The sequence below is a fragment of the Bos indicus genome, chromosome 11 (assembly GCF_029378745.1).
Source record: "Bos indicus isolate NIAB-ARS_2022 breed Sahiwal x Tharparkar chromosome 11, NIAB-ARS_B.indTharparkar_mat_pri_1.0, whole genome shotgun sequence".
Taxonomy (NCBI): Eukaryota; Metazoa; Chordata; class Mammalia; order Artiodactyla; family Bovidae; genus Bos; species Bos indicus.
The window spans coordinates 28,253,338-28,277,172 of NC_091770.1; the positions used below are offsets into that span (position 1 = coordinate 28,253,338).

Below are 23,835 nucleotides of genomic sequence, written 5' to 3' on the forward strand. Positions count from 1 at the left end.
TTCTTTGGGATTGCAATGAAAACTGACCTTTTCCAGTCCTGTGGCCACTGCTGAGTCTTCCAAATTTGCTGGCATATTGAGGGCAGTACTTTCACAGCATCATCTTTTAGGATTTGAAATAGCTCAACTGGAATTCCTTCATCTCTACTAGCTTTGTTTGTAGCAATGCTGCCCAAGGGCCACTTGACTATGCATTCCAGGATGTCTGGCTCTAGGTGAGTGATTACACCATCGTGATTATCTGGGTCGTAAAGATCTTTTTTTGTATAGTTCTTCTGTGTATTCTTGCCACTTCTTCTTAATATTTTCTGCTTCTGTTAGGTCCATACCATTTCTGTCCTTTACTGTGCCCATCTTTGCATGAAAAGTTCCCTTGGTATCTCTAATTTTCTTGAAGAGATCTTTAGTTTTTCCCATTCTGTTGTTTTCCTGTATTTCTTTGCATTGATCACCGAGGAAGGTTTTTTTTTTTTTTATCTCTCCTTGCTATTCTTTGGAACTCTGCATTCAAATGGGTGTATCTTCCTTTTCCTCCTTTGCCTTCGCTTCTCTTCTTTTCACAGCTATTTGTAAGGCCTCCTCAGACAATTTTGCCTTTTTGCATTTCTTTTTCTTGGGCATGGTCTTGATCACTGCCTCCTGTACAATGTCATGAACCTCTGTCCATAGTTCTTCAGGCACTCTGTCTATCAGATCTAATCCCTTGAATCTATTTTTCACTTCCACTGTATAATCATAAGGGATTTGATTTAGGTCATACCTGGATGGTCTAGTGGTTTTCCCTACTTTCTTCAATTTAAGTTTGAATTTGGCAATAAGGAGTTCATGATCTGAGCCACAGTCAGCTCTGGGTCTTGTTTTTGCTGACTGTATAGAGCTTCTCCATCTTTGGCTGCAAAGAATAGAATCAATCTGATTTTGGTGTTTACCAGCTGGTGATGTCCATGTGTAGAGTCTTCTCTTGTGTTTTTGGAAGAGGATGTTTGCTATCACCAGTGAGTTTTCTTGGCAGAACTCTATTAGCCTTTGCTAATTGTGATTTTTACTCAGTCTTAATTGAAATGATTCTACTAATTTTAATGAAAGATAATATGCTGACATCCACCTAGCAGCTTTGCTGAGACTATGTCTATATGTTAAGAATTTACTCTGACCCTCTGGCCTCTCCAGCCTCACTGCTTCCTCTTTGCTCCATGGACCTTCCTCCCTGGCTGACCTGGTCAGTTCACCGGTCCCCAAGCACTGTCCCTCTGTTCCCATGTCCTGGTATTTGTTGGTGCCTCCCCCATCTCCTCCTCCTCTCAGGGAGGGCCTGTCTCCTTCTGGAATCCTCCATGGACCCCCAGTTCAAAGAGTCTCCCTTTGTCCTAATCCTTTTAGCACCAAATATCTTTAAGGCACTCTGGTCCTATTTAGTTTTCATCATTCTACACATTTCCCGTCTCTGCCCCTGGATCATAAGCCTTATGGTTAAGACTTATAACCCCACCCTGCAACATTCAGGACAGTGATGGCTTACAACTTTTTGCCTCCTGCCCAGCATAGCACCCCACACTCTACAGGCTCAGGAAATAGTAGTCAGGAAACTATACAAAAAGTAAATTTCAGTCTGTCTTCTTCCCACATCATCATGATGTGCAGATAAGAAGGCACCACCCCCGATGAGATGTGATTATGGTTTGGCCATTCTTGAGGGCAAAATCCATAAGAAGCACATCAAGGTGGAGATCCCAGAGGGAGCATCCTCCAAAGTGAGACGTGGCCCTTCCACGGGCGGGGCTCTCACCATCTCATCAGTCTGTGTTGTTTTGTATTAGGTTCCAGTACTGCCTTAGCAAATCACCACTAACTTGGTGGTTTAAAATAACAGAAATCTCTCCTCTCACATTTCTGGAGGTCAGACGTCTGAGACCAGTGTCACTGAGCCAGAGTCCAAGTGCGGATGGAGGCATGCTCCCTCCAGAAGCTCTAGGACAGACCCTTCCCTGCCTCTTCCAGCTTCTGGCGGCTCCACCTTCTGACAGCACCACCTTCCTTGGCTTGTGGCAACTTCATTATAATCTCTGCTTCCTTGGTCACACTGCTTTCTCCTCCCTTCTCAAATCTCCCTCTACCTTCATTTTATAAGGACATTTGTGACTGCATTTAAGGCCCATCCTGGTGATCCAAAATAATCTCCCCAACTCAAGATCCTTAACTTCATCACAACTGTTGAGTTCTTTTTTGCCATCTCAGGTAACATTTACACATTAAGGGATTAGGACTGGGATATCTTTGGGGCAGCCATGATGTAACCTACCACACAGACAAAAGTAACTGGAGCCTCCAAAGGGACAGAGACTTGTCCAAGGTCACACTTCAAGGTTGTAACAGAAATTAGGCAGAGATCCAGGTCTTCTTTCTGTCAATCTTAGACTCCTCCCACTAGACCATGCTGGTTCCTGTGAAAGACAAAGATCTTAGAATAGCACTTCATACCCTGATTCCTTGTCTTCTCTCTAGAACATGTGCTACCAGAATTCCCCCACCTGTGCACCCTGCCCCTTGCTTGAGTCCTGGTTCTGTTACTTGGAACTCACTGTACATTCGCTGGCCTGTGTGGGCAGCTGCAGTGGACTCGCTAAATGGCATTTTCTCCTCTCCATTCAGGACCGCCTCTTTTTTGTCATGGAGTATGTGAATGGTGGGGACCTCATGTTCCAGATTCAGCGCTCCCGAAAATTCGATGAGCCTCGTTCCCGGTTCTATGCTGCAGAGGTTACATCAGCTCTCATGTTCCTCCACCAACATGGAGTCATCTACAGGTACCTCTCCTCACCTCCTCTCTTCCCCAAAAGCGAAAAAATAGAGAGTTCTCTGGATGCTTGAACTGACTTTGGCTTCCACCCAACTGGTCTCTTAGCAACTCGCTTTAAATTAGTTGTTTGTTTCAGTTTGCTTACAGAAGGCTTTTTGGGGGGCTGTTTATCACTGTAAATGTTAATATTTGAATAGCCCCGGGAGATCTGATCCACTGTTTGTGCCAGTTTTGATTGAAAGCTTAAGCAGGACGTTTTAAAGGCCCAGTGCCAAGTAACCTTGGGGTGACCTTCATTTCTCTCCCGCCCCCCCCCCCCCCCCCGCCACCCCAACCCTCTTCCTTGAACATCAGGGCATTCTCTGTACTTCTTCCTTCTGTGCCATGAACTTCCTCCCCTTCCCAACCTCTTGCCACTTCCTGAGTTTGTTTGGCTTAGTTGTCTCCAGCAGATAGAATCAGAGAAGGAGGAGTTCCTTGGGGGGTCTCAGGGTTTATGATCTAGGAGGGAAGAGGGGAGGGGACCTAGACAGTATCTCACAGGAAGTGACTCTCTGCAGATCATCCAGTCCCTTGCTACTGCCTTGTCCCCCTTCCAAGAAAACATGGAACACACACACACACACACACACACACACACACACACACACACACAAATTTTCCAGTAAGAGAGCAGTACTACTTACGCAGGCTCTTCTGTGAGGTCAGGAATTCTGGGAGGAGTAAATATTTATAATTAGCAACAAGGACACTAAAGTTCCTTCAGGTTTTTTTCAATGATTGTCAATTTCTTTAGAATTTGCTTCCTCCTTTTTCCTTCAATTGGGTTGAAGAATAGCTGGCTTGATTCAACCCAAAACTAATCCCTCACCAGAACTTCACTGGCCCCGCTCCTGGGAGCAATGCCCTGACTAAAAAAAAAAAATGTTCTCCAAGGGGTTCTGAAACCAACCCTCAGCTTCTTTAATTCCCTCTGCTCAAAATAGTCAGTGGCTCCCTATGGCCTGCATAACAAAGCCCATACTTTCTAGCCTGCTGTTATGGTCCTCCACGTCACAAGTCCACACATTTGTTTCCTATTACTGCATAACAAATACCACAAATGTGGTGCTTAAAGCATTGATTATTTCACAGTTCCCACAGGGCAGAAGTCTAGGCACAGCATACCTGGGTCTCTCTGCTGTGATCAAGATGTCAGCCAGGCTGACTTTCTTGTTGAAGTTTGAGCTCCTCTTCCAGGCTCACATGGTTATGGGCAGAATTCATTTCCTTACAAATGGAGAATACACGTGGCTTCTTCCTGGTCAGCAGGAGTGAAAACCTTTCCTGCTTTGAGTCTCTAACTTCAGGGAGGCCTGGACCCTCTTTGAAAAGGATCGCTTGATTAGATTGGGCCCACCTAGGCTAATCTCCCTTTTAACTCAAAGTCAAATCATTTAGGGAGCTTAATTATGCCTGCAAATCCCTTGGCCCTTGCCCTATGATGTCTTATAATTGTGAGTGATATCACATTCCTTTTCACATTGTTTTGGTTGGAGGTAAGTCACAGTTTCTCCACCATACACAAGGGGAAAGGGTTATGGGATTATACCAGAGTGTGAAACATTGGGGGTCACCTTAGGTTATATCTACTACAGCCCAGTACACCTCACTTCCCATGATCTCTTGAACCTACCAAGGTTCTTGCATGTGTGTGTCTAAGTCATTCAATTGTGGCTGACTCTGTGCGACGCTATGGGCTGCAGCCTGTCAGGCTCCTCTCTCCATGGGATTCTCCAGGCAAGAATATTTGAGTGGGTTGCCATGCCGTACTCCAGGGGATCCTTCTGACCTAGGAATCGAACCTGAATCTCTTACATATCCTGCATTGGCAAGCAGGTTCTTTACCACTAGCACCACCTGGGAACCCAAGGTTCTTAGCTTGCCTCAAGCTCATCTGACAATTCCCTACTTTCTTGTTCTTCTGTCCTGCTCTTTCCAGCCCAGAAGCCTGATGCAATACTGCCTGCCTGCTAGAAGCCTGGTCCCACCAGCCAGAGCAAGTCTCTCCATGCACCACTTTATTTGTAATTTGGGAATGTCACACCCTCTCCCTTAGGACCGTGGCAGCTTCTTTATGAACCCTTTGACCTTCTTATTTTACATCCTCATATTATCTTGCACATAGTAGATGAACAAGAAATGACCCTTGGCTTCAGTTTAAATTCCTAATCTCTGCCTCCAAAGCAGCTTGCCAACTAGTTAGAGATACTGGCATTAGATATGTGAAAATATCACCCATACTACAAGACAGTGCACTCTTAGGAGCCAGTGACTAGAAGAATTGTCATTCACTGAGATATCATCCCTATCCACTCCCTATCAGAGTGGGTATAATCACCCACAGTTTACCAGCAGAGATTCAGAGATTCCCCTTAAATAGTGGGTGGGCCAAAAGATTTGTTCCGGTTTTTCCATAACATCTTACAGAAAAACCCGAACAAGCTTTTTGGCCAACCCAATAATTTGCCCAAGGCCATATTCGGTAAGTAACAGACTTAGGAAGTGTAACTGATCAGCAGGCTCCTGCTATACATCATGACACTTGTCCATACTCTTTACTAGTCATTCCTGGTACTCCAAAACTTGACTTTTCCTTACATTTCTAGTTTCTTTTCCTTTCTGCTTGCCTAGATGAATACTTGCCTCTCACCTCACCTGTGAACACTTCTCTGTTCTAGACTTGTCCCCTCTTTCTCTCCTTTCTACTTCCCTGGCCATTTCTCCTTAATCTCTATATAACATGGCCTGATCCTTCTCCCCTCCAACCCCCATCCTCTAAATACTGTTTTTTTCCAGGGCCTTCATCCCTAAATACTCTCCCTGAGCAATTTCAGCAGTTGCCTGTCTCCAAATGACACCTGTGTGCCCGAGACTCCCATATCACTGTCTCCAGCCCCCAGTTCTCTCCAGATCCCTGCACAAGACTACTCTCTCCAGATGATCTCCAAGGCTTTCTACCTTCTTTCCCAGGTAGTTTGCAAGAGTTTACTGACCTGAGTCCCCACTGCCTCTTGCGTTTCTCCCTCCTATCTTGTCTACCTCCCTCTCCAGCGCAGCCCAGTGTTCTTTCCAAGTACAGGCTGATGGTCACATGGTGCCCTTCTTAGCATCTTTCTACCTTTACTAGATAAAGCACAGCCCCTTTTGCTGGCCATCAGAATCCATCAGCCCTGGCCCTGGTGCTGCTGTGCACGGCTGCGTGACTTGGGCGTGGCACGGGAGGGAGGGGCCCAGGTGGTGAGTAGGAGCTGGCACCCAGGTCTGCTCTGCTAGTGCATCTGGTTTCAGCCCGAGGAAGAGATGCTTTTTCCACCTAGAGGAGACCCCTTTTTTGTTTCTCACAAAGATACCATGCATGCTAAAAGGGCCCTGGTGGTCCCCAGTGATCTTTTGATCCTCATCACTATTCCCCCAACTGTGTAGCCCACTGTCTGTGCCCTCCAGATGAGACCATTCTCCCCCAGATGCCCTTCTCTTTCATTTCTCCAAGTCTCTGTCTCCACCGTACCTAGAATTCCCTTGTTCGCAATCTGTATCTTGCTCAGTGAGGGGCTCCTAAGTCACATCCATAGTCTGACTGTCTAAGGGTCCCTGGTTTAAAAAAAAAAAAAAAAAGGTAGATTCCAGAATACTAAATGAGGGGACTAGATCAGGATATAGATGGGGAAAGAATGGCCGTGAGTTGATGATTGCTGAGACTGGGTGTTGGGTACACAGGGGTTCACTATTATGTCTGCTTTTGTGAATGTTTTAAATTTGCCATAATAATCATAATTTTTTTCTTAAAGAATAGCAATTCCAGGGTAACATTCCTAGACTCTTTGATTCATTAGGTCTGGTATGGGATTCAGGAATCTTTACTTTCTTAAAGAATTGACGTGGGGACCACAGGTATAGAAAAGTTCTGTTCTGCCTTCAGGACTGTGTAAGATGCCCCTGCTCTGGAAGCCTACCCTGACCACTCAGCCTGTCATGGGGATCATGCCTCCTTTGGGCGACAGCATCTCTCTGTTTCAAACCAGTTCCCTTTGTCAGCCTTGTATTTTTACTTAAGATACCTATTCTGTGATTGAGAACTCCATGCAGGCGCACTTACCTGGCCGGCCTAGGTTATTATGCTGCTTGTAGTAAGTGTTCACTCAATACTTGTTTTCATCTCTAATGTTCCAGAACCCTGCAGTCCGGCTGGGTTGCGACCTCATCAGTTCAGTTTAGGTCAGTCCCTCAGTCATGTCCAACTCTTTGCAACCCCATGGACTGCAGCACGCCAGGCCTCCCTGTCCATCACCAACTCCCAGAGTTTACCCAAACTCATGTCCATTGAATTGGTGATGCCATCCAACCATCTCATCCTTTGTCACCGTCTTCTCCTTCTGCCTTCAATCTTTCCCAGCATCAGGGTCTTTTAAAATGAGTCAGCTCTTTGCATCAGGTGGCCAAAGTATTGATCTTGTCAGAAACTTATCTTTTTTACATGTTCTCTCAAATAATCAGCTTTAGGTTTCCTGATCAGTTTTGCCACATTCTTTTCTTCTACTTAATTCCTCTCCCTCTTTTCTGTTTACATGTCTTCCAGTGCCTAAGACTTCAGTCTGCTCTTTTTCTAATTCTTGGGGGTGGTGATTATTTTGTGTTCAGTATTTCCCAGCATCAGGGTCTTTTCAAATGAGTCAGTTCTTTGCATCAGGTGGCCAAAGTATTGGAGTTTCAGCCTCAACGTCAGTCCTTCCAATGAACACCCAGGACTGATCTCCTTTAGGATGAACTGATTGGACCTTCTTGCAGTCCAAGGGACTCTCAAGAGTCTTCTCCAACACCACAGTTCAAAAGCATCAATTCTTCAGGGCTCAGCTTTCTTTATAGTCCAACTCTCACATCCATACATGACCACTGGAAAAACCATAGCGTTGACTAGACGAACCTTTGTTGGCAAAGTAATGTCTCTGCTTTTGAATATGCTGTATAGGTTGGTCATAACTTTCCTTCCAAGGAGTAAACATCTTTTAATTTCATGGCTGCAATCACCATCTGCTACCTCTTACCTGTACACTTTTGAAAGTCTGTGTTGGAAGCATCTGTTGGAACACACAGTTTTTCTTCCTTGACCCTGAATTGCCCCATTCCTGCATGTTTCTCATTTCATAGATGAATTAGGACCACGTGATCTCTTTCCCATGCTCCTTTGTTTGAAGCTGCCAGCACAAGGGCTGCATGATGCATGTGTCTGCCTGTTCGCCTGTGAAGCCCAGATGGCAACCATATTTTGGTGCAAGGGTTTATCTGGGAGATTGGCAAGACTAAATTTTGCAGGAAGAACCTCATTGCCAAAGTTGAAGTAGAATTTTCCAGCCTTCCTGCTGGAAGTTATACACAAACTAATTAGTGGCTAATTGGCCAGGGTTCCGGAACTAAGGGAAGAAGTTGTTCCTCTGGCCAAGGGCTCACACTAGAAGGTGAGTCCAGGCTGACAGGCAGGCTACTTTCCTCCGGGTCTCTCTAGTCAGGTTCCCCACGTGGGTGGCACAGGGCACTGTCTCTGTTTCCTCTGCTCAGCATTCCTAGGAACTCTCTGTGTGCTGCGGTTGGAGCAGGTGTTAGCTCACTGTGGGTCCACACATCCTAACTATGCCTTTTGAACATTTCTTCTCCTCCCTTATGCCTTCACACACACCATGATGGGGGAAGTTTTGAGAGGCAGACTTTCTTCTGAAATTTGATGTAGGGAACTTTCTCCTATGGTGCACCATGCTCGGAGCTTATCTGTTTTCCTCTGAGCTGCTCAGGACAGCAGCTGAGTCTCAGGATACTCATCTGTCCATGGGACAAGGAAGCGAGAGGATGGGATCCACCTCAGACACAGAGGGCAGTGGAGGCCCTGGGAAGAGAACCAGGGGCTTGGCAGACAGGAAGGCATCTTCTTCCACAGTCATAGTTACCGCAGCAGAGGGTGGTAAAGAACATGGCTTCTGCCCCTCTGGCCAAGTGTCTTAACACTAGAAGAATGAATTCTTTCCTTTGTTTTTATAAAGCTAAATTCCCCGTTTTTTTAAATTACAGAAGTAATAGTCATAGGAAAAATCAAAATTTAAACAGAAAAGTAAAATCAGTTCTCTCTTCACCAACCTCATAACCATCCAGGGCAAAACAGATGAAGAGTTGCTAGAGAATCCTTCAAAAAAATCTTGAGCAAGTGATTGGATCTCTTTATGAGTGGCTTCCATGTGAGGTTCAGATAATACCTGCCTTGACTCCTCTCTAAGGTAGTTGAGTGTGGTCGTGACAAGTTGAACTGTACAAATAAAAGTGAAGGATATGAAAAGAAGGGGAAATGATGAGGAATTTATGTCAGGTATCATTGATGATTAACTTTAGTCACATTGAGCACTAAAATTTGGTCTTCAACCAGCAGGAGTGGAAATTATGTTATAAAGCTCTCCTGCTCCTTTAATTCTCCAAGATTGTCAATCCTCAGTGAGTCATCACCATCACCCCCCAAGAGTTGGTCTATGTCTGATGCCAGAACTGAGAGGCCATAGCGGACAGGAGGCGAGAAAAGGGCATTTCTGCTTTGGCCCTGTCTAGGTCACTCTACTTAAGAGGTGCTTAGAAAAGGTTTTCGTGTTGATGATGATGTTTATAAAAGTCAGTGAAGAACTAAGAGCAGGGAACAAAGATTTAATTCAGACTCAGATAAGCCTGAGTGTGAAATGTCTAGTCCTCTCCAGGGCTGGGGGATGAAGCCCAAAAGGAGGAACTTGGGAAGGATTTCCCTAGGAAGAGCTGGAGACAGAGGTCTCTGACTGTGCCCTCCAAGCCAGGCCCACCCAGGAAATGCAGACAGAGTTGTGATGCGCTCTGTAGTCTTGCCTTCCTGGTGGTCTATGGGGGAGATTGTGGGGAAAATCTCATGCGGATCTTTGTCCCCACTGAGCACTGTTCTCAGCTGTCAACATTCTCCCACCCATTGTAGAAAATGATACTTTAATGCTTTAGTGTAAAACTGCTAAGGATCTAAGGGTTGAGTATGTAATGAGATGATATCAGTTCCCATGGCAGGAATCATGGTGTGAATATTAGATCAAGGGGAACCTCAGAGGCTATCTCATCCAACTCCATTTTATAGATACAGAACTTGGAAACCGAAAGCAGGCAGTAACTTACTCAAGTTTACACAGTGAGGTGTTATAAAGCTTAGATGTTATTTTAATCAGAGATATACATAAAGATTCAAATAGTTCTACCAGGTACTTAAAGAAATGAAAATCTGTTTTCTGCCCTTCCTCCCCAACAATTTCCCCTTCCACAAAGATACCTGCTTGCAATTCTTTTAGCTGCTGCTGCTGCTGCTGCTGCTGAAGTCGCTTCAGTCGTGTTTGACTCTGTGAGACCCCATAGACGGCAGCCCACCAGGTTCCCCCGTCCCTGGGATTCTCCAGGCAAGAACACTGAAGTGGGTTGCCATTTCCTTCTCCAATGCATGAAAGTGAAAAGTGAAAGTGAAGTCACTCAGTCGTGTCCGACTCCTAGCGACCCCATGGACTGCAGCCTATCAGGCTCCTCTGTCCATGGGATTTTCCAGGCAAGAGTACTGGAGTGGGGTGCCATCGCCTTCTCCGTCTTTTAGCTTATGCTTCTAGTATTTCTAAATAAAAGGGTTTTTTCCTTTCTTTTAGCTGATTGGATTCTGGTATATGCAAAGTGATTCAAAGTGGCCAAATATATATATTTGGTCTTTTCCATATTCTTTTCTATCGTGCTTTATTACAGGATATTAAATATACTTCCCTGTGCTTTACAGTAGGACATTGTTGTTTATATATTATAAATATAGTAGTTTGTATCTGCTAATCCCAAACTCCTGATTTATCCTATCTTCAACCCCTTTCCCCTTTGGTAACCATAAGTTTGTTTTCTGTCTGTGAGTCTACTTCTGTTTCATAAATGAATTCATTAGTATCATAATTTATATTTCACATATAAGTGATGTCATATGATATTTGTCTTTCTCTGTATGGCTTACTTCACTTAGTCTGATAATCTGTAGTCCATCCTTGGAGATTTTCCAAGGGCCAGGTCTTAGAAGACTGAGAAGGAAGGAAGAAGGGATCTCCCCAATCCCTCCCCAGCCTCTGTTTTGTATGAACATTAGCTACACTGGAAACATACTGAAAGAAGATGAGACTCTAAATATTAGACCTTCCAGTTATTAACATAGCCTTTAACCAGAGACCTTCCTCTCAGGAAACACCTACCTGTGGCCATGGCAGAAAAGGTTTCCAAGGATCAAGGCAGGCTATCATTCTCCAAACTAGACCCAAAATACATATATCCATCCAATTACTCTATTTTTAGTTCTATACCCTGGTGCCTGCACTCTCCCTGATTCCACCCTGGTCCTTGAGACTATCTGTTTCTCTTCTCCAGAGAGTAAGTCTCTGAGGCAGAGAAGGGGGTGTGCAGAGTAAGAAGAGAATCTGAGTGTATAGTTGCTTTTCAACCAGATCTTTATCTACATCACCCTCATCTCCAGAGGTAACAGTTATTGTAAATTCCTGAGCTTTGTTAGAGCAGGAAATGGGAGATTCTACAGCATAAATTTAATTGTCCTTTACTTATCCCATTGCTGGCTCAGGATGCAGCTCTTTCTCAGGTCTACTGAGCCATTCCCACTCACCCCTTTGCTTTTCTGCTTCCAAAATTACATTGCTGGTCTTTCTTCTGTTGTTTCCCCCATCTTTGTGTGTTTACGCCTTTGTGTGTAATTTGGGGAAGGAGAAAAAATAATTTGTGAGCATTCAAGCTACCTATTTATCTAGAAGTGAAAAATAATAACAGATATAATAACTATCGCAGCAGTAGCAGCAGCAGCAACAACAACGATAGCTGCTGCTGCTGCTGCTGCTGCTACTAAGTCGCTTCAGTCGTATCCGACTCTGTGCGACCCCATAGACAGCAGCCCACCAGGCTTCCCCACCCCTGGAATTCTCCAGGCAAGAACACTGGAGTGGGTTGCCATTTCCTTCTCCAATGCATGAAAGTAAAAGAGTGAAAGTGAAGTCCCTCAGTCGTGTCCGACTCTTAGCGACCCCATGAACTGCAGCCTACCAGTCTCCTCTGTCCATGGGATTTTCCAGGCAAGAGTACAGGAGTGGGGTGCCATTGCCTTCTCCAACAACGATAGCAAGACACTCATTTTAGGCTTCGTTACCAGCCAGACTCTATTCTGAGCACTTTGCACCCATTTACTCATTTAGTCATCACACAGTAACCCTAGTGGTAGATACAGCTATTATTCATGGGCTTTATGGTATTTCCAAAGAAGGAGATCCTGCCAGATCTCACGCTGCTGCCACCGCTGTCAGGTCATCCTGTCCCAGTGCTGCCTCAAGTGGGAAGCAAAGTTGTGTGCTGGAGACAGCGCTGAGCTGGAGTCAGAGAGCTGGGGCTGGATCCCGCATATGCTGCATCTTTGTTGTGTTTTCCTGAGCAGAACACTTAAACTGTTTGAAGTGTATCTTCCTCACTGTACCATGGGAATTGGAATGAGAACTTCCCTGGACTGTTTGGAGAATTACATCAGAAAACATTTTTCAGAAGTGCTGGGCACAGTCCTTGGCACCTAGGAAGCTCTATAAATATTGGTTGGATGAAGGGGAGAGTGGAGGGTTATGGAGTCAGAGGATGTTATGGACTGAATTGTGTCCCCTCCAAATTCATGTGTTGAAGTCTTAATTCCTAGTACCTCAGAATGTGGCTGTACTTGGAGATAGGGTCTTTAAAGAGGTAAAAGGTAAAATAAGGTCATAAGGATGACCCCTAATCCAGTATGACCAGTGTTTTAATAAGATTAGGACACAGAAATATATGGAGGGAGACCGTGAAGACCCTAGGAGAAAATCCATTTATAGGCTGAAGAGAGATCTCAGAAGAAACCAATCCTCAAGCTGGGGCCTCCAGAAGTGGAAGAAATATGTTTCTGTTGTTCCCAACAGAGTGTGTGCTTGGCTCTGGCAGCCCTAGCAAACCAATACAGAGAACCCAGGGTGCAGTCCCAGCACTGACACCAACCGTGTAGCCCTGGGCAAATGGCCACAGTTTCCTGTAAAATGGAAACTGATAAAAATGGAGCTCCTAATAAATATCAAAATAAGATGGCCAGGCCTGCCGTTCTGGCATAAATTGAAAGCTTTAAATAAACTGATAGACCTAGAAAGGACTCTGTAAGTTGTTTGGGACCCAGTGAGGCATGGGGAGGTGCCAGTATCCCGGCAGTGATGACACCCTGTCATCAGCGTGGTGGACATGTGAGGCTTGCCCCTGTGCAGAGCCCAACTAAGGGCCCAACAGGACAGGGCTTAGGTCTCAGAGTCAGGCAGTATTTCAGGGGAGGGAGCCTTTCCTTGGCATTATTTCAGTACTACAAGCACCTAGGGACCATAGGGCAGGATGAGTGAGTGCTGAGAAACTCATGAGAAAGTGGCCAGCAGGACTGGAACACCCGGGGTATGCCTGCATTGGAACACTACCGAGTCTACTTTCTGTACCTCAGCCTCCTTGATGGGCTCCCTTGGCACCTACCATCTTCACAAGCTCCTACACCCACCCCCTGTTCCTTACACGATCTGCTTCAACAAAAAAGCTGACTTCAAAAATGTGCATCTTGGTAATGAGACTTATTTCATCCCTCTACCGTGTTGTATAATTGAAGGGCTTGTCCTCCTGATAAAGGAATATTAAGTATGATTGTGGAGTTTTCAGGGATAGTCACTTTTTGGTGAGTTTAGGTTTACTTAGAGACGGGACTGTCTTCACCCCGATCTCCTTTCATACAGTGTCACCTGCTGATGACCGTGTGGGGTGAAGTCGTTATGATATGATAAAGGAGAGAGGAAGAGTGAATGGAGACAGAGCTGGCTGGGACAAAAGCCAAGTTTACATTCCTCTGAGGAAGCCACGTTATTGCTGACCAGATCAGAAGTAGAATTCTGACTCCATTGACATTGGACGTTCAGAGCAAACAGGAAGTTTGGAACCAGAGGGAAATTCCTGATTAAATGCATCTGAGTGTTTCAACATAGTGGTGTGTGAGAGAAAATGATCAGAGAGCTATCTACTACTTTTGTGTCTCTCACGATACTCACCACAGAGCTGAGGACCCAATGTAGTGGTTAAGGACTGCTGGCTCAAATTCTGTCTCCATTGCTTATTAGATATATGATCTTAGGCAGCTAACTTCTCTAACTCTGTTTCTTCATCTGTAAAATGGAGATATTACCTCCCACAAAGAGAGATTGTGAGAATCAAATACATGTTAATAGGTGTAAAGTCATTATGATTGTGTGATTGTGTCAGTTACAGTGTAAACACTGAGTACTCACTGCTGGTATTGGCATTGTTATTCTATTTCACAAGTGGTTGAGTAGACAATTGGTAAGTTTCACCTAGTATCTTGCCAGGTTAGAGTCTCCCAAACAAAGGCTACTTTGAGGACCTGGGTTCTGTCTTACGAAGCACAATTCAGTATCTGTAGCTTTTATGGCCATGCAGTGGTCTATAGAATGTAGACATCCTTGAACATGTGTTATCAATGTATTCAACAGTAGAACTTGAATTCTCCTAGGCTTAGTTTGATGACTTTGTTTCTTCAATGCCTTTGGCTAATGATTGCACTGCAAAAAAAAAAAAGGGAATTGTTTTAGCAAACAATGGATAGTTCTGCCACGTGGTACATAGAGTCTACGCAGACATTTGAGTGGATCCCAAGGTCTCAGTGGGCCCTGGATGGGTCCAAGATGACTCAAGCTGGTTGGGGGCGATGGGGTGTTTCTTCAGCCCTCGGAAGCATTAGGGGCCACATTTAATTAGCTTTGCTTCTCATTTTGGTTGTGTGGTAACAGGCTGATGGATTAATCCTGGTGGTTGTTGCCATCTTCTCTCTCCTTGCTTCTGGTTCCCTTCTCCCACCATTCCTGCACATTAATTGTCATAAAGCGGAGTTGGGGCATTTTCTTGCTCAGAAGTCTGCAGTGACTCCGTGTTATCTCAGGATAATGCCCAGACACTTCTGCCTCTTACCTGAAGCCATCCCCAAGCTGACCCTTTCGCTAGCTCATTCTCCAGGCTTTGCACACAGTTCTGTTCCTACCTACCCTGCCTTCCCAAGTTCTTCTCCCACCAGACTCCCCTGTGGAGCTCTGCTTTTACCTGGCAGGTGTCCTCACCAACACAGCCACACATACTGTGCATTTATCACCCAGATCCCAAACATTGACTCCTGTCTTTACCTAGGAATACCCTCACTTTTCCTAGAATACCAGATTTTCTTCTTCACTTTTTCTTTTTTTCTCTTTCCCATCCTTTAAGATTCAGCTTCAGTTTATTTTCCCCTGGCCCCTTCAAGCAAAGTTAGTCCTTTCTTCCTCTCATTAACACTGCATCTGTTCCATTATATTCTAGTTTTTCTCACATTGTACTGAAACTATTTCTTGATTGAATGATCTTATAGAGTTTCTGCAGGTTATGCTGAACTTATGATTTAGCCCAATTGCCCATGAGTTCATGGCTCAACCTATTCAAATGTATCAAGCAGGACACCTCCAGTGAGGTGGGGCGACTTTCTAAATATATTTGGTCCCAGGGATGCAAAACTTTCTAACGGACTTCTTGCTAGACCCACATTTCCCTGGGTTTCCCTTCTGTGTGCACTGCCCCATTCCATGGTCTTTTTGTTTTTCACAATGTCTGGTCAATGAAGTGCTACGGTAGAAAGAACATGAGGCCAGGAATTGGGCCAGAACTCTAATAAAGCTTTGCCTCAGTTGAGTGACCTCAGGCAAATTACTGCTTCTCTCTGGACCTCAGCTCCCTACACAGTGGCTGCTTTGGAGGGTCTTGCTCTGTGCGCCTAGATCCTAAGGTTGTTGTTCTGGGAATTCCAACAGATTCTGAAAATAAATCTCTAAAAATGGCATCTACAGATACCTCAGTGAGTCTCCAGAGGTAACTGAATTTAAGTAGCAAGAGTGTCTGGCGCCTGCCGGAGAGGTTAGAGGTCCTAGAACATGAGACTTCATACCCACGTACTCCTGTGCTTTGCACTCTGAGTATCAGATGACAATCTGTGAATCTGCCCTCTAATGTATCCATAGATCCCCCCTCTTAAAACAAGTAGCTCCAGAGGCCGTAACCACTATATGGGTAGGAGTTCAGTCTGAGAATCAGGGCTGCTTGCTTAGAAAGTCATGGTCATATCAGGATTGAACATCTCACACCCCATGTCTCCAAACCCTCTCTGAAATGGGGCATCTCTCAGATGAAATGTACTCCATTGTTGGAAATCTGCTGATGCAAAAGCATTCTTCCAAAAGGGATTTTGGTTTGAGTTTGTACCTTTTCTGGAAGAGCACTGCTCTGTTGTTAAGAGAGCTGTGACCTACTCATTTATTCAGTCAACAATGATTGTGAAGCCTCCTTAGTGTATCAGGAGTTGTATTGGTGTATTCATGCAGATACCATGAAAAGAGAAAGACACACATTCTCTGCCCTCCTAGCCCTTAAGTTTGGGTGGGGATGCCAGACAATAAAATGGACAATAACAATTTAAAAAAACTGATGAGGTTGGTGATCCGGAGAGGATAGGGTGCCAGAAACTACATGGCAGAGATGGCTTGGCTGGATGAAGAAAACCAAGGAAGGTTTTCTCGGGGTAGTGATCTCTTCCAGGAGGGCCCCTATCGAGTCAGTAGGAGTTGGCCAGAGTAAGAGGTCATAGGAGAGTGGACCACAGAGTGGGAACAGGATGTATGAAGGCTTGGGTGGGCAGGGCACCAGAAGTGTCTCTGGGTCTAAGGAATTTCTACAGGCCTGCTTCTCAAAACACAAAGGGAATCTTGGTGAGCAATGAGACCTGAGGGGAGGGCATGGACCCACCCCATCCTGAGGGGCATAGAATGACTGTCTGAAGTCACATGAATTCACACTGATGTGCTGTTTGGTTGTGTTATATGTGGGAATTACGGAAGAGGGGCTGACTATATAATAGAATTTCAGAGATGTGAGTAAACTTGAAGGTCAACTACTCCAGCTCCATCTTTTATAGGTGAATAAACTGAAAGTCAGGGATGTGGTGTGACTTGTCCAAAGTCATTCAATCTCTTGGTAATGTAGTACGAACCATGAGTGGGAACTCTGGTGTTTTTTGATAGTATGGGCTGATAAATGACTCCAAATAAACAAGCAGAAATACCTGATTTGCAGTTGATTTCCATAGTGTAAATATTTCCTCTGGGGTGGGGTGGATTTCAAGCTACCCGCATTTCACAATCAGCTCACAAAGCTCTTGAAAATTTAGCAATCTGATTTGTGAGCTGGTGCCAAAGGGGAAAGGGGCTTCCCTGGGGGCTCAGCAGTAAAGAATCTGCCTGCCAATGCAGGAGACTCAGATTCAATCTCTGGGTCTGAAAGATCCCCTGGAGAAGGAAATGGCAGCTCACTCCAGTATTCTTGCCTGGAAAACTCCGTGGACAGGGGAGCCTGGTGGGCTACAGTACAGGGGATCCCAAAGAGTCGGACAAGACTTAGTGACTAAACCACCAAAGAGGGAGAGCTATGAGCATCTCTTCCCAACTAACTCCATGGTCAGTGACATTTTATTAGTAGGTTGATATCACCTATGGTGGGAGTATTTGTACTATGGAAATCATCAACTGCTACAGATCAAAGCTTATTTCCTCTGGAGAACTGTTTCTACATATTTATCAGTACCCTGCTATAAAATGAAATCTATAGATTAAGTTGGGCAGCACTGTTCAAGTCAACTATATCCTTGTTGGTTTCCTGTCTGCTTGATGTATCACTAAAAGAAGGTATTTGTGCATTTCTCCTTTCAGTTCAATCTTTTTTCTAACAGTTTTGTTGCAATTTAATTTACATACCATACAGTTCACCCACTGAAAGTATACAAATACGTTTTTAATATATTCCCACAATTGTGCAACTCTCACCAAAGTATTTTCATTCCTCCAAAAAAAGCTCCATGTTTTTTACCCATCATCCCCCGGTCCTCCCCTATCCTCTCCCCCAGCCCTAGGCAGTCGACTTTCTCTGAAGATTTTCCTACTCTGGACATTGCATATAAATGGAATCATACAGTATGCAGTGTTTTGTAACTGGCTTTTATATATATATATATATAGAGAGAGAGAGAGAGAGAGAGAGCGAGCATATTTTCAAGGTTTATACATATTGTAGCATGTTTCAGTCCTTCATTCCTTTTTATGGCTGAATAAGAGGAACTAAAAAGCCTCTTGATGAAAGTGAAAGAGGAGAGTGAAAAAGTTGGCTTAAAGCTTAACATTCAGAAAATGAGGATCATGGCATGTGGTCCCATCACTTCATGGCAAATAGATGGGGAAACAGTGGAAACAGTGTCAGACTTTATTTTGGGGGGCTCCAAAATCACTGCAGATGGTGACTGCAGCCATGAGGTTAAAAGATGCTTACACCTTGGAAGGAAAGTTATGACCAACCTAGATAGCATATTCAAAAGCAGAGACATTACTTTGCCAACAAAGGTCCATCTAGTCAAGGCTATGGTTTTTCCAGTGGTCATGTATGGATGTGAGAGTTGGACTGTGAAGACAGCTGAGAGCCAAAGAATTGATGCTTTTGAACTGTGGTGTTGGAGAAGACTCTTGAGAGTCCCTTGGACTGCAAGGAGATCCAACCTAGTCCATTCTGAAGGAGATCAGCCCTGGGATTTCTTTGGAAGGACTGATGCTAAAGCTGAAACTCCAGTACTTTGGCCACCTCAAGAGAAGAGTTGACTCATTGGAAAAGACTCTGATGCTGGGAGGGACTGGGGGCAGGAGGAGAAGGGGACGACAGAGGATGAGATGGCTGGATAGCATCACCGACTCGATGGGCGTGAGTCTGAGTGAACTCCGAGAGTTGGTGATGGACAGGGAGGCCTGGCGTGCTGCAGTTCATCGGGTTGCGAAGAGTCAGACACGACTGAGCGACTGAACTGAACTGAACTGAATGTTATGTTGTATTGGTATACCACATTTTGTTTATTCATTTATCAATTGATAGGCCCTTGGGTTGTCCACCTGCTGCTATTAATACTGCTCTCCAAGTCATTGAGTGGACATACGTTTCCATTTATCTAACCTAGGAATAGAATTGCTGGGTCAAATGGTGTAAGTTTTTGAAGGACTGTCAAACTGTTTTCCAAAGTGTCTGCACCATTGTGCATTCCCACCAGCAACAAGTGAAGGTTCTAGTTTCTTCCCATCCTCACCAACACTTACCATTGTCTCTCTTTTTTGATGACATATCCCACTGGTTGTGGTGTATATCTAACTGTGGTTCTGAGTTCTATCAGTTTTTACCTCTATTTAGATATTCTGTTGTTCAGTACATTCATGTTTAGGATCGTTAGGTCATCCTGAAGAATTGATGCCATTATTATATAATGTACCTTATTCCTGATAATTTCTCATATTGTGAAGTCTGCTTTGTCTGAAATCAATATAGATAGCTCAGCTTTCTTATGATTAATGTCAGCATGGTATTGCTTTCTCTATCCTTTCACTTTTAATCTATCTGAATCTTTATTATTTAATGTGTGTTTCTTATAGACAACACATAGTTGGGTCCTGTTTGTTGTTTCTTAATCCACTCTGACAATCTGTCTTTTAATTGATGTATTTAGACCATTCACACATGAAGTGATTATTGATAGAGTAGGATTGATATCTATCATTTTTAATGATTTTTTATTAATTACATTTGTTTTTTGTTTCCCCTTGCCCCTGCTGTTGCTTTTTTTTTTAATTAAAAAGAAAAATTGCCAATTGTAATTGTAAGATGCACCTTAAATTCAAAATTATTAAAATGTAAAAAAAAAAAGTGTGTTCTAGAATTTATGAACCATAGTCATAGTACTGCTCCCCCATAAGGAGGTTGTGGGGCTTAAATAGGGCTGTGCATCAAAGTACTTAGTGCAGTGTTCGGTATGGCAGTGGGCAGTGACTATTAACCATTATCATAATTACTGTATTAGTCCTATCCAGTTACTCTCTGATCCCAAAGCTGACCTGGACACCCCAGTTCTATCACTGCATCACAGTTGAGAATAACTACCCTAAATACGTAAGCATATGGTCCCGGATTGAGTTTTTTTGTGGTCACTTACTGTAAATATGTTCTCTTGGCCTGTTTGTTCTGTAGTCCATATTTAAATACAAAACTCTGAGATCGGATAGTGCTGTATTTGAATCCCAGATTCATCACTTACAGAGAAATGACCTTGAGAAATGTATTAACCTCTCTCAGTCTCAGTTTCCTTATGTGTGAAATGTTTATATCAATACCTTCCTTGCAGAATATGGTTAGGACACAGCAAGTGCCCAAATCATAGCTATTATGTTTATCAGTTGTCATCCTATCAATTTCTCTAAATTAGAGCTTACTGTGCCTCAGTATCCCTTTCTGAGCTGAAAACTCTAGGCAGGACCTGATGGGTACAGAGAATTTAAACATTAGCAGGGGAAATGCCCTGAACCATAGGGACCAATCTCTCCAGGTAGATTTGGCAGTGAGGAAAGGGGCTACTTCCTAACATTTCTCACATTCGGGGTTCCCTCTTAGCCCTGGAGAGGGTCTGCTCTAGGGCTAAAAGAGATCCTAATTGATCCAGGCAGCAGGGGCCACATGAGGGCAGCCATCCTTCTCACATCCATCATAAAGCAGTGACTCCTGATAGAACACTAGCTGCATATTCATTGGTTCTGTTGCGGGGGCGCTAGATAGGTGATTGTGCTTAAACTCTGCAGCTTTCTCCTCAGGAATATTCTAGATAATGCGAATTATTCATTTTCCTTTACTTCCTTATTCATTTGTCTCCTGTATTTTTGTTTTCTGAATCCAGTTTGGGTTTAATGGGAATGAATTACCACCTCTCTCTTCACTCCTCAGTTAAATTCAGTTCAGTCGCTCAGTCATGTCTGACTTTTTGCAGCCCCATGGACTGCAGCACACCAGGCCTCCCTGTCCATCACCAACTCCTGGAGTTCACTCAAACTCACATCCATCGAGTCGGTGATGCCATCCAACCATCTCATCCTCTGTCATCCCCTTCTCCTCCTGCCTTCAGTCTTTCCCAGCATCAGGGTCTTTTCCAGTGAGTCAGTTCTTCACATCAGGTGGCCAAAGTATTGGCACTTCAGCACCAGTCCTTCCAATGAATGTTCAGGACCGATTTCCTTTAGGATTAACTGGTTTGATCTCCTTGCAGTCCAAGGGACTCTCAAGAGTCTTCTCCAACACCACAGTTCAAAATCATCAATTCTGCGCTCAGCCTTCTTTATGGTCCAACTCTCATATCCATACATGACTCCTGGAAAAACCATAGCTTTGAGTAGACAGACCTTTTACATCTTTAGAGTCTGAATAACACCAGGCTGGGCCTTTGGACCCAGATGAGCAGGGGACATCCATTGACAGAAGAATCCTACAGTGCTCGGCTCTGTTTCATGGTGGTGGAGAATATGTCAGCATCAAACTAAATATGAGAAGAGCTAGGTCTGCCTAGAGGAAATTTCTCTGTCAGTATAGTTTTCTCTGGTTGGGAACTTTTGTTCATGACTTTTCTAAGTCAAGGCTGCAACCTTTCCAGAGGCTGGGCATCACCTGGCCAATATAGCTGGAAACAACAGTGCCCTTCTAGAGTTACAATTTCTAGAAAAATCTAAAATTCTTAACCTCGAGAGAGGTTAAGCTGTACTTAACAAGTTATGTACTTTGCTGTACTTTATGATTCAGTGGGAATTTTGTGATATACTGACATGAATTAAAAAAAGGGGGGGCAGGAATTAGAGCAATTATCTGGATCATCCAAACCAAGAAAAGGGCAGGATTTGGAGAAAAAGGATTTCAGGCCTCAATAATATATATTTGGGTATCCCTTTTCACAAGAGATAGAAGATCCCAGGAAATCCTGTCCTATTGCCAGGGGCTGCTGAGGAGAGGCAGGGGCAGTTCCACAAAGTTTCCAACATTTCGTGAGTTTGCCTCCATATGAATGGCACCCCTGGAGTGCCATTTCTCCATCCTATGTCCCTCCTGGACCACAGTGGAAATCAAGCATCAGTCTAAGCCCTGGAAGGGGTCAGGGGAACTTATTTCACAAGTTATCCACTACCCAAAGCAGAACAAAGTTTTCAGCCTGTCACCTTGGACTTTGCAAGCTTCCACAAATAGGACCTGTTCCCAGACTCTGCTTTCCATCTTTTCCAGGTTCCTGTGAGATAGTGGAAGTGTGTCCTATTGGTGAGAGTCTGAAAACCTAACTTATTTTTTTGCACAAAAAAATCCACATCTCATTAGACCCCCAAGCCCCAGTGAAAAATGTCCACCCAGTGTGTCTTATCCAGAAACCTGAGCCGCTGAGCCCATGGCTAGAAGAATAAACCAAGGGGTGTAAGGAATCCAGAAGCCCCACTTTCCTACAGATGTCATGGAATTCTCCAGTGCGGACCTTTTATTGTCAAAGGTGCATTTGTGTGCATACAGCAGGGTACCAGCCATCAGAGATACACCTTTGCCTGCAGGAGGCCAGATTTAGGAGCTGTCTGTGTGAAGCAGTGCTGGCTTCATAGCTCCTGAGTTCTATTTGTGTGTTTGTCTGAATTACAAATCAGTGTTTTGGGTGGAAGCAAGATGCACAGCTATATTTAGAACCCACTTAGAATCAGACACAGGCTCCTTTGCCCCTCTGTAATTACCACCTCATTATAGCTTGTACCCTAGGGAATGCAGCTTAGCTCTTTCCCATCATTTGCCTTCTTTCCTTTTATCTTTGTGTATATTGTTGTTCAGTCGCCCAGTCATGTCGGACTCTTTGCAACCCGGTGGACTGCAGCGTGTCAGGCCTCCCTGTCCCTCACTGTCTCCCGAAGTTTGCCCAAGGTCATGTCCATTGCATGAATGATGTCACCCAGCCATCTTTGTGTATAAGGCTCTATTTTTGTTTTGTTTTTCATTATAAGACTAAAAATTTCTCACAATGAGGAACCAAAGGCCTAAAGTTACAGAAAGAAAAAACTTGCTTTATAATATTACAGGGCCAGGAAGATTAGGGTAAGATTTCCCAAAGGTGAATGAGCATTTATTTGTACAGTGGCTTATGGGATTTCAGACTGTGCTAAGGAGGTAGAGCTTGCTCAGTCTAGAAAGGTTTCACTTTTGTTCGTATGTCTCCAAATTTAAATTGTTAGCAGTTGGAGGTCTGGGAACATGACCTTTCCTCCTTTTGGGTCCTCCAAGCTGCCCAGAAAGGGCTGTATATGAGGTAAGCCAGTTTAAGAAGGTTATCTCTGTTCTGCAGGTGGGCACGTTCCTGCACATAGAGATTGTCAAATGAGCGATGCCTTTTAGAACTTCTCAGAGAACAGTGTGCCTACATGGATATGAATTGCAACCACAACCCACAGGAGAAGTCTTGAATCCTAATCTAAAACATCCAGAGTAATAAGCAACTCAGTAACTGTTGCCTGGATGCTTTCATCCTAGTTTCAAATAAAATAAGACGATGATGAAAACTGTGAGACCAGACTGGTGAGCTGTTGGTGACCCAGTACTGTTAACACCTTGGAACAATTATGAAATAAGAAAGTTGGGATATTCTGATGGTATTCTCCCCACCCACATCTGCTCTTAGCAGAAACCAATGGAAGAAAACAAAAACAGTCATTCAAAAGGATACATGTACCCCAGGTTTCATAGCAGCATTATTTTCCATAGAACTTCCAGATGTTTAAGTTGGTTTTAGAACAGGCAGAGGAACCAGAGATCAAATTGCCAACATCCGCTGGATCATCAAAAAAGCAAGAGAGTTCCAGAAAAACATCTATTTCTGCTTTATTGACTATGCCAAAGCCTTTGACTGTGTGGATCACAATCAACTGTGGAAAATTCTGAAAGAGATGGGAATA

The 23,835-nt window shown here is 44.1% G+C and overlaps 1 protein-coding gene across 4 annotated transcripts in view; it reads left to right on the forward strand.

Annotated features, from left to right (window-relative positions):
* PRKCE (protein kinase C epsilon) overlaps positions 1 to 23,835 on the forward strand; it is a 542,406-nt gene that overhangs the window by 448,921 nt on the left and 69,650 nt on the right. For all 4 annotated transcript variants that reach the window (XM_019970093.2, XM_070798091.1, XM_070798090.1 and 1 more), the window contains exon 12: positions 2,650 to 2,804. In XM_019970093.2, the coding sequence (XP_019825652.1) occupies positions 2,650 to 2,804 (155 nt within the window). The remainder of the gene's footprint in view (positions 1 to 2,649; positions 2,805 to 23,835) is intronic.